An 11,817-nucleotide genomic window follows, 5' to 3' on the forward strand; every position below is an offset into this window, starting at 1 on the left:
AAAATGTTGACAAAATCCATATAACTGTTTGATAAATTTATTTTTAAACAAAATGGAAAGCCATTACTTAAAATCTAAGTCTCATGTCTTTAATAAGAACAAAGTATTTTATGAATATCATGTTGTAGACCAGTGCACCATGATGAGCTTTACAGTACTTTGGAAATGTACACCGTCGGATATGTACATACAACTACAAACTATATATGAACTCATAACTGTAAATTATGTCGCGTGCAGCATTCTGTTTATTTTCACACAAATGATTAATACATTTTACATAATAAAGCCTTCAAACAGTCATGTTATTCCTTGTTTGCCTTCTTCTTATGCTTATGATGATGTCCACCACCTCTTCCTCCTCTGTTTCCTTGTGCTCGTCTCTTTTCCCACACCGGCATTGGAGGCTCAATCTCCCCCGGCCGCCCTCCTCTGTCTGGCACACTGCCCATCAGCATCTAATATGAGTAAAAAGTGTTACCAAAATTAAAGAACAAAAGAGAGAGAGAGAGAGAGAGAGAGCACCTTGTATGACTTTACCTTGTAGACCGGGGTGCTTTTTCCAGCTTTGATTGGGTGAATGAAGGACTGGTCCTCTCTGGCAGCCAGCAGGTAAGACAGAGATACTTGGGACGATCCAGCAAGGGATGCAAGAGGAGGCACTGAGGCCAGAGCAGCACTGCGCTCCTGTTAATGTACATTTCAGTCAGTTTTGAACAAATATGTCAGACAGAATTGCCGACAATCATTATGAAAGCTCCAAATAAACATTTTTTAAGAAATACAGAGATCTGTCACAGTGATTGACCTCCACAGAGCTGATGTGTTCTGGTTTACCAAGTTGTTTAAAGCGCTTCTTCCCCATTAAACACAGGTTGAAGCCCTTATATTGTAACAGGTTGAGACTTTAGATCACATATGTCAGAGTCAAGGCCCGCGGGCCAGATGCGGCCCGCGGAGCATTTGTATGTGGCCCGCGAGATAAATATCAAAAATATATTAAAACTGGCCCGCTGGCCGATTTTACTGCAAAGACTACAACTCCCATGATGCTTTGCGGTTCCAGCGCGGAGCAGACGCGCCCCCTCCTTTGTGTTTTTTCAGCGCAGAGGCAGTCAGAGGTAGTTGGGTATCTGCAGCTCCGCTGTCTCGGACAAACTACGCTCCTCTCACTCAGCGCCGAGTTCACTCAGCTGTTTTCTGACGCTGAAGCCCAGAAACGGAGATTCTAGCCGCTCAGTAATGTGTTCACGACTGAAAGAGAAAGTTTTCCAACTAACGTCCAGACAGAGCTGATATAACTCCAGCGAGCAGCGACACGCTCAAACCAGCATGGCTCTGTGGCTGCTGTCGTGTTTCCTCCCCGACTCACAACAACGTGGTCAAGCTGCTCAGACATCATCAGCACAAACCTATGTGAGCAGCTGTTGTCATCTAATGTTGTCATTATTATGATGAAGATGAACAAAACAACAGGAGTCTCCTCCTCAGCTCAGATCAACCCCATGATGCAGGTATCTGGCTGGAACAGGTGAGCATCACAGTAAACCAGTGGAGCAAACTGAGCTTTAAATATGTTGGTTTTCTGCTCTTTTTCTGCTCCAAAACATGAAAGTTAACAGGTGAGATGTTGCATTTTCATTTAAGATAAAATGATATTTTTATTTTGTTGTTGGCCCGTGAGAAAAGATTTAACCTACAGTAAACAGGAAGTGGAAAGTCTGCAGATAGATGAATAGAATAGAAAATCCCTTTATTGTTCCTCAGTGGGGAAAGCTAGACGTCACAGCAGTGATGACACTTATTACAGGAGAAAAAAAGGAGAATAAAAAATAAGAAAAATGAATAAACAAGAAAACATAAATCTTGAATAGATTTTAAAAATGCTGAATATACCACAAGTAATGAATACCACTGATGTGTTTTATTTGTAACTGACTTGCTCGTGTGTAATTTGGTTATTCCACATTCAGTGTTAATGCAGAAATAAGTTTGTTTCCAAATTTAAAGGTTCAAAATTGCATACATGCTGATAAAAAAAAAGGTGCAAATTTGCCGTCACTTTTTCAAAAAATATTAAGTTTGGCCCTCGACTCCGTCCCAGAGTTTCATTTCGGCCCCGTGTGAGTTTGAGTTTGACACCCCTGCTTTAGATCATTTTCATTTATAAAATGAATATATTCGAGGAAAAAAGGTGCTATAACTGTTCCAACTAGGCTCTCCTAGCTCATCCGTCTAAAAACAGCGCGTCTTGCTAGAAACCGGAAGTGATCTTAGTCATGGAAAAATTTCCTGGCTCTGCTCAAAAAAAAAAAAAAAGAATTTGCAGCAGCAGATTCTGAATATGAATATTAATTTTTGTTACATACTGAAGGTGCAGGTAAGATCTATTCAGGGGTTCTGGAGAGGAGGGTCCGTCGGATTGTTGAACCTCAGATTCAGGAGGAGCAATGTGGTTTTTGTCCTGGCCGTGGAACACTGGACCAGCTCTATACCCTTAGGGGGATGCTGGAGGGTGCGTGGGAATTTGCCCAACCAGTCTACATGTGTTTTGTGGATTTGGAGAAGGCGTTTGACCGCGTCCCTTGGGGGGCCCTGTGGGGGGTACTCCGGGAGTATGGGGTACCAGGCCCTCTGATACAGGCTGTTAGGTCCCTGTATGACCGGTGTCAGAGCTTGGTCCGCATTGCCGGCAGTAAGTCGGGCTTGTTCCCAGTGAGAGTTGGACTCCGCCAAGGCTGCCCTTTGTCATTGATTCTGTTCATAACCTTTATGGACAGGATTTCTAGGCACAGCCAAGGTGTGGAGGGCATCCGTTTTGGTGACCTGAGGATCGGGTCTCTGCTTTTTGCAGATGATGTGGTCCTGTTAGCTTCATCAGAACGTGATCTTCAGCTTTCACTGGAGCGGTTCTCAGCCGAGTGTGAAGCAGCTGGGATGAGAATCAGCTCCTCTAAATCTGAGACCATGGTCTTGATTCGGAAAAGGGTAGAATGCCTTCTCCGGGTCAGGGATGAGGTCCTGCCCCAAGTGGAGGAGTTTAAGTATCTCGGGTAGGGTTGTCACGATACTAAAATTTCAAACTCGATTCGATACTTGGAAAAAAAACTCGATACTCGGTTTCGATACTATTTAAAAACACCCATTTATCGAACAAGTTTATTCAAAAAATAACATTCCTCAATTTATATTACAAAAATTAAATGTTAAGAATTAAGTGTATTAAGTGCTTAAACCTTTCAAGTGTCAGCATTTTTTAAAACGTGCATACAAAAACTGGTGAAAGTTAACACTTTAAATCATGAATTGTCTCACTATATATACACTATTTGCAGAGTGATGTTTTGCTGCTTAAACTCTGTTTAAGGTGCATTTTTGTCATAAGATGTAATGCATTTTTGTCATAAGATGTAATGCCATATGTTTTGTTCTGTACTTTTGAACAACTCTGTTGGTCAATAAAGGGAGAAAACGAATTTCTCCACAGTAGGACAAACGTACATCTACCGGTAATCTTAATAAAAACAGACTGGCGCACGGCAGTGACGTCATTAAAAGCGCCGGTTAGATTAGCCGCAGCTAGTCTGTTTACGTCTAGAAATCTCTGACCAGACCCGCTCCAAACGAACAGGGGAATCACGTTAATGATTCCTAACAAAACCTTTCGACATGAAGATGTTTTGGTGCAGATAATGTCTTATTTCGAGGCTGCACCATGGGTGCCTGTCCGCACCGTTATATGGATATACGCTGACGGCGATTCGGCGATGGACCTACGGTAAATACCCCGGGGAATCCAAGTAGCACCAAAGTTGTCAGCGTGAGTAAACAAACGTACTGCATGCTAGAAATTAAGTCCGGGTTGCAATAACGGGAGTTTCCTTTAAGCACATAAGCGTGAATATACAACTACGTGTCGGACTTGGTATGCTAATTAAGTTGGGCTGTGAAGCGCCTCCCAAATTCGCTGTTTATGTTTTTGTTTATTTATTTGGCAGACAAAACTTGGATCGGAGACAACTCGCGTGGGAAATTGCTATGTAGCCATGCGGCGTCTTCTTCTGTTTGTCTGGGAGGTGGAGGCTGGTTTACGTACGGCATCTGGCTGTCGTGCGTGTCGGTGTACTTGAAGAAGGCTGTGTATAATAGTCCAAAATATCGATACCACAGGGATGGAATATCTCATTTAGATACCACTTTTAGTATCGATTTATATCTGGGTATCGATTTTTTTGACAACACTAATCTCGGGGTCTTGTTCACGAGTGAGGGAAAACTGGAGCGTGAGATCGATAGGTGGATTGGTGATGCATCTGCAGGGATGCGGGCGTTGTACCGGTCTGTCGTGGTGAAGAGAGAGCTGAGTCAGAAGGCGAAGCTCTCGGTTTACCGGTCGATCTACGTTCATTCCCTCAACCATGATCATGAGCTTTGGGTAGTGACCGAAAGAACGAGATTGCGGATACAAGCGGCCAAAATGAGTTTTCTTCGAAGAGTGGCTGGGCTCTCCCTTAGAGATAGGGTGAGGACCTCAGTCATTCGGGAGGAGCTCGGAGTTGACCCGCTGCTCCTCCACATCGAGAGGAGCCAGTTGAGGTGGCTCAGACATCTGGTCAGGACTGGTCCTTGACACCTCCCTGGTGAGGTTTTCCGGGCATGTCCAACTGGGAGGAGACCTAAAGGTAGACCCAGGACACGTTGGAGGGACTATGTCTCTCACCTGGCCAGGGAACGCCTTGGGATTCCCCCGGAGGAGCTGGCCCAAGTGGCTGGGGAGAGGGAAGTCTGGGCCTCTTGCCTTAGGCTACTGCCCCCACGACCCGACTCCGGATAAGCGGATGAAAATGGATGGATGGACAGAAGGTGCACAGCCATACAGTTTTGAGTCAGCAGCAAGAGTTGAAGGTAACAGGCAAAACTGGGAAAATAATTTAAATGGTGAAAGAAGAGCTGCTGAAGCGTGGGAACGTCAAAATGGACTTGGAAACTAACTGGTAAAAGCATTTTTTGATTTAAATATATTTCAACAGAAATTTGTCCCTGACATATTACATCAAACATGTTTCCATAAAAATAGTTTTTGTTCTCTAATTTATGAGTTTCTAAGATAATTAAATCATAATTGCTGCTATTTTCCGACTCAGAGTACACAGCTGTGTTTCCCGTTTACTAAATGCGACCACTCGGTCTAAAACAATCGCGTGAGTGCCGCTTTACTACTTTCTCATTACGCTCGAAAGAAAGTAGTCCCACATTCAAACAGCCATAAGAATAAAAAGCAGGTCTACTTTTGAAGAAATATTACTTTTGAAAGCAGTACAAATGTACTACTTTATGAAACAGACAGCTAGTTGCTACAAGAGTTGGGAATGAGATGAAACGAAAACAAAATAGGTTGAAGCCACATTTAGCACTGGAGTATTACCACTTCGCCATCATACTGGATGGGTTCCTCTCTCTCCAAAACCTAATCGGAGTGAACGCCGAGTGAGAACTAGGCCCGTTTTTGTGCAGTCTACGGTTCCAACAATCGACGTATTATTGAAAACACATTATGTGGGATTACTATAGACTTTTCTAGCCCAATGAACGTACTGGGGGCGACTGGTGACCCATCCAACATGGCGGCTTGCAATTACACCAACGCAGATACCTGATCTGAACCCCATGGAGAACCTGTGGTCCATCATCAAATGTGAGATTCACAAGGAGGGAAAACAGTACACCTCTCTGAACAGTGTCTGGGAGGCTGTGGTTGCTGCTGCACGCAATGTTGATGGTGAACAGATCAAAACACTGACAGAATCCATGGATGGCAGGCTTTTGAGTGTCCTTGCAAAGAAAGGTGGCTATATTGGTCGCTGATTAGTTTTTGTATTGTTTTTGAATGTCAGAAATGTATATTTGGGAATGTGGAGATGTTATATTGGGTTTTATTGGTTTCACTGGTAAAAAATAAATAATTGAAATGGGTATATCTTTGTTTTTTGTTAAGTTGCCTAATAATTATGCACAGTAATAGTCACCTGCACACACAGATGCCCCCCTAAAATAGCTAAAACTAAAAACAAACTAAAAACTACTTCCAAAAACATTCAGCTTTGATATTAATGAGTTGTTCGGGTTCATTGAGAACACGGTTGTTGTTCAATAATAAAATTATTCCTCAAAAATACAACTTGCCTAATAATTCTGCACTCCCTGTAGATTATTATGTTTCTACCATTTGCTCTTTAATTGTTCACACTCATGTATTCACCAGGAGCAAATTGTTTTTATGTGATCATTGTAATGTGTTCTGAACAGACCACATGATGGCTCTGCAGTAAGTGCTGTCAGTAATGTATAAGAACATTGTAACTGTCATTTCACTTGACAACCTTTTGTTTTTCTCCCCACGCGAATGACTGAAGCGTGACCTGGAAGCGCTTGATCATCATCTGTCGCCGACACCCATAGTCCTCTAGCAGAACCTGATTGATCTTCTTCACTTCCCTCTGAATAAAATAAAAGAAAAAAGTTGCAAATATTCAGAGTTTTTTTCATGTCTCTTGAAGTGAAAACATTGCTATGGGCGTACCCACTGCTCTGAGCTGAGGATGGGTTTAAGAAGAGGGTTAGCCATTTCTCCACCTGGTAGATGATCAATCCTCAGCTTCACCTGAAATAAAAAAGTTTCAATGCTCTGAGATTGTCTTGGTCCAGATCTTCCATAAGGCTTACCTCACTCTTCACATCATCCAACTGAGACGATGCACCCAAACCAAGTGAACGGAGCAGTAAAATCCACTCTGCCTGCATCTCTGCTGATGGTCTGCTAGCTTCAGCTGCATCAGTGTCCTCATATTCCTGAGAAAAACCTCGATCCCCCTCCAGTCGCTGCTCTCTTGCGGAATCATCTTCTTTCAAATTCTCTTCAGGATGTGACTCTTTATGCTTCATTATCCGAGCTGTTAGCAACTCTGACACAAGAAACTCTGCAGGATTTAAAGGGCCATTATGGAAGTTTGACAGCCAAAACATGTATAGAAATAATACATTTCTTCTTCATACATTCTCCTAGCCTAGTGAACTAGACCAAATTCTTGCTTTGCAAAGAATGGTCTAGGCATGCTCCATTGGAACCTCCGCAGCTCCTACCAGGACTCTGGCTAGCCAATCACAGCTCTCTAGAGGGGTTTCAAACACATAAAGAGCTGTGATTGGTCCATAATGGTGGGCCAATCATAGTGCTCTATCTGCTTAGTGAACAAATCACAGAGCTTTATCCGCTTTGTGGGCCAATCAGGGCACTCTATATGCCTGGTGGGTGGGATGATGCAACAGAGTGAAACAAGAGTATGTCACATTCATTGTCCAGTGGAATGCGGAGATCATTTGAAAGACGACGGTAGAACCCGCCCCACAACCGAGAGCCGTCAATGGAGCATGGCCAGACTAAATAATACATTTATTTAGTCTGGCTTGCCAGGCTAACATTCTCCTGCAATGCCCTGGTCCTGTAGAATGAGCCCTGGCATTTTTACTGTGATTGCCTATTTTTCTGTAAAATCACAGAAAAAGAGAGCTGCTCGGGTCGAGCAGGCTGCTTCATGCGCGTTCACGCTCAGGCATAGCCCTCCGAACCGTTCTTAAATGGTACAGATGCGAATGACATCACTGGCCCGTTAGCTAGCCTAGTAAGACGTCGGACTTTCATGCAGGAGACCCGGGTTTGATTCTGAATGTGAACATAGTTTATTTAGAGTTTATTTTTTACATTAATGGTATATTTGTTTACAGTAAGATGCCCAATTTTTTATTTGAGACTCGCCGAACGGCAGGCATTGAATTCACAGATAAGATGTGGGTTCATCTTTCATTTTGGAACAATTTTTCAAGAGCATGCAGGAGGACTGACCCATCTTAAAACATTGTAGGCTGTGCTGAAGAGAAAGGTACAGAACCAAATTATTTAATTAATTAGCTGCGTGTTCTCCTGTCCTCTGTCCTCCGGGCCACACACACACACACACACACACACACACACACACACACACACACACACGGAGCTGACTGTCTCAGCTGTTATTTTCGTTAAGGAGTGTGCACGTACAGCATGTGCGCCTCGTGCACGAGCCTACTATTGAAGCTGCCGTTACACTTTTGGCCTGAGGGGGCAATCGCGAGCATAAAAATTTAAAACTGTAAAGTCCCTTTAAGCAACATTTTCTTAATAAAAAGGTGCAAATGTTAAAATAAAACACCATATACAAGGATTTTATCTCTCACCAGTTACATTGTTGAGGACAGATGGTTCCAACACATCGGATGTCATGTCAGCAAGGGGAGAGCTCATGCTTGATAGTAAATGTCGCAGTTCTTTCACCAACAGGACATTGGTTGTTCTATCTGGGTCTAAAAAATAGGCAGGACAATTTAATTTTACATGGGCATGCATTTTTCTGTGTTTTATCTAATTTTATTGGTGAATGTTTGAAATGTTTCAGCAAAAATTGTATTATAGAGAAAGAAGGCAAATCTAAACTACTTAAACTACTTAAATTTGACATAAAATTTTGGATAGTTTGGATAAAAGTTCAATCTTTTCTGCTTTAATCTAATAAAAAATATTAATAATTAACAGACTTGAGTTAAACTGAGTCATTTAGAATAAATCTAATAATATAAAATGAGCTTATAATTTCAAAACACGGCACAAATATATAAAGATGCAATCAAAGTAACTAAAAATGTGGAGATTTTGTAACAAACGTTTAACTTAGATGCACATTCAGACTGCTGTTAAACAAAAGAAGCCTAACTATGAAAAGAAGAGTCTCTTATCTAACTTATCAGGGTTACTTTGATGGTGAGTGTTAGAGTTCAGCAAGAATCCAGACAGGAAGTCTAAAAAAAGATCTACGTTCAGAAAATCAAAGGGATGTTTGAAACATTTCGTCATCCTACTGATTTATTATGGTAAGCTGCATCCCTTGTTATGGTAGCCTGGATTTTAAAGTCAGATAAACCTTTATTTATGTTTAGATCTAAGAGTAACACACAGACAGGCTGTGGCGTGTCTCACCTTGCAGCTCTGGACACAGAGTCCTGAGCTCCACAGACAGCCAGGTGAGCAGCGGACAGGGGAGCTCGTCACACCTGCACCGGGACAAACACGAGCCGCTCGGGTAGCTGGAACAGGAAGTGAACACAACAGGTAAAGCCACCTGGCCAGCATCACGTCCACAAAAGACTGGGAAACCAAACCCTGCTCAACTTTAGGACATCCAAGCACAAAGAATATATACAATTAAGCTAGCTTAGAAGCTCGAAGTACATAATTATGAACAAGTATCCAAAACAACATATTATACATGGCTTTACAAGCGACACACAAACACTGAACTATCCGATATTATTCACCCCAGAGCTTTAATAGCTGAAACTGTCTCCTTGCTTCTCTCCATTGCCACCATAACGATAAATTTACATCTGTTTCTGAACGTCAGCGACTAAAAGTTGAACCGTGTTTACAAAGTCCGCTTCCTTCTATTAGAGTCCAAAGGGCAGTGCTCACGTCGCCCCCTGCTGGGCGGAGTGCGCACGCACAGGTCAGCAGGGCGAATGTCGCCTCCTGTTGGCCAGAGTGCGCACACGCAGGCTACCTGCAAACAAGCTGAATAATTGTTTCAGATCAGTCTGGTTGTCTGTAATTAGGAGTTTGTGGTCAATCCCTGGAGGTCTTTTGTTCCACTCTTCTTTGCAGAATTGTTTTCATTTTGCCACATTGGCAGGGGTTTCCCAGCTTCTTTCTTTTCTGATGATGACGCATCAACTTGTGTGCTCTTCTGAGGCTTAAGAAGAAGAAAAGATCTTTTCTATAGCACCTCTCAAGATAAAAATCACGAGGCGCTTCACAAAAACAAAAAAACGTACAAATATAAAAAAATTATTTATAAAATGATTAAAATATATATATATTTAAAATGAGCAAAAATAGACAATTGTGATTAAAAGTGTAAAGAAAGAGAGAGTGAATAGGAAAGAGGGAAATCAGTGGATCCTGAGGAAGGTGGAATAGGTAGGGAGAGCAGAAAAGGAGAGGGTGATGAAGGTCACACAAAAGCGAGCTTGAACAAGTGAGTTTTCAGCTGCTTTTTAAAGGAGACCACTGAGTCCACTGATCTCAGGCTCAGGGGGAGAGAGTTCCAGAGTCTGGGGGCCACAGCAGCAAATGATCTGTCACCTTTGGTCTTTAGCCTGGTGCGTTGCACAACCAGTAGACTTTGATCAATGGACCTCAGGGACCTGCTGGGGGTGTAGGGACTAAGAAGATCACCAATGTATGATGGTGCTTGTCCATGTAAGGCCCTATAGACCAGAACCAGGATCTTGAAATGAACCCTGAAGTTGACTGGCAGCCAGTGAAGCTGGAGGAGAAGCGGAGTGATGTGGGTGTGTTTGGAGGACTTGGTCAGAAGCCGAGCACAGGCATTCTGAACCACCTGTAGACGGTTCAGGGAGGTTCTGCTCATACACGTGAAAAGAGAGTTACAGTAGTCTAAGCGTGAGGAGATGAAGGTGTGGATAACTGTCTCACGTTCAGAGCGGGACAGAATGGGACTCAGCTTAGCAATGTTCCTGAGATGGAAGGAAGAACGAACAAGAGAACTGCCATGAGAATCAGGAGAGACATGAGAGAGGCTGATGCATCAGGTGTTAAGGATGCAGCTGATGAGAAAATAGATGACGGTCTGACTTCAAAGTACCTCTGAAGTTTATGAATGTGAGATCTGCGCGATTCCAGGTCATTTTCCTCCTGCAACTTTTGACAGAGGAAAAATTGGAAGATTGCTGGAGAATCCCGTATTCTGATTTATTCAGATTCTGATTTGGACAAATTCACCCTCACATTCACACACGTTTGAACTCAAGTACACTGCTAGCTTTGCCTGTTGAGCTCTGTCAGACTTCACAGCAGGTGATCTGTGGGATCACAAACACCAGCAGCCTGCAAAGCCAACAGGAACAATGGAGACAATGGCAGCGAAGCGGACAGAGCTCTGACACATACAGTGCTTCCATTTGCTGCCATATGTACAGAAGCGGTTGCTTTCCTCACTACAAAGCCTTGCTGCGCGTCAAGCCGCTTTGTATTCTATTCCCTAGACTCTGCCCCCTGCACTGTGGAACCTTGCAGAAGATGACCTTTAACCTCTGAAGAGCATCTAGACAAAGCAGGCAGGCATTTCTCCTTTGCAGAATTCAAAAACCCTTGTTGATGATGGAAGTCCCCAAAGAAAAGGGGAGACTCTAATTCTCCAGCGTCAGCATCACCGCATTCGTTCAGAAAAGGTTTTTATGCTTAAAAAGCTCTGAAAGATTAGTGTAAAGGCATCACAGAGTGATTTTTCCTATTGACTAATTTCAATTGATGTTATTGTCATTTTGCACAGATAACAGGCTTGATAGGAAAAATTATATATTTTTTTAGTTTTTCTTACTTTTTTTTATTAAGGGAGGAACCCGCATATATGCGTCAGAGACAATTTTGATAACTGGTTTAAACAAAGAAGCCAATGCCGAGCATCCTATTGAAGTGAATATCAAACAATGAGTGGACTGCACCCCTAATTTAGTAGTTCTTTGTTAAAAGTGATAATTTAAAGATTTTATTTGATTCAGTTCCTTCTTGTAGGGTAAATCTCACCAAACAGTATTTTAAAACCTCTCATTTTATCAAAATTACTGGAGACAGATGGACCTGAGATGACTTGCTATTTATTGTGGGACTTTTTCTTGTCAACTGGCTTATAGAAACAAACGTAACTCGGT

At 42.5% G+C, this 11,817-nt stretch overlaps 1 protein-coding gene across 1 annotated transcript; it reads right to left on the reverse strand.

Moving 5' to 3' along the window:
- Nucleotides 1-21: 21 nt before the first annotated feature.
- im:7138535 (protein FAM98B) lies at nucleotides 22-9,562 on the reverse strand. The gene is made up of 8 exons (XM_015951582.3): nucleotides 9,406-9,562; nucleotides 9,068-9,174; nucleotides 8,272-8,397; nucleotides 6,724-6,977; nucleotides 6,581-6,661; nucleotides 6,381-6,497; nucleotides 541-687; nucleotides 22-458 (listed from the first exon to the last, which is right to left on the reverse strand). Exons 1-8 carry the CDS (start codon nucleotides 9,456-9,458, stop codon nucleotides 306-308), a joined length of 1,038 nt encoding a protein of 345 aa, XP_015807068.1. The 5' UTR covers nucleotides 9,459-9,562; the 3' UTR covers nucleotides 22-305.
- Between the last annotated feature and the right edge of the window lie 2,255 nt (nucleotides 9,563-11,817).

Source organism: Nothobranchius furzeri, chromosome 13 (assembly GCF_043380555.1).
Source record: "Nothobranchius furzeri strain GRZ-AD chromosome 13, NfurGRZ-RIMD1, whole genome shotgun sequence".
NCBI lineage: Eukaryota > Metazoa > Chordata > Actinopteri > Cyprinodontiformes > Nothobranchiidae > Nothobranchius > Nothobranchius furzeri.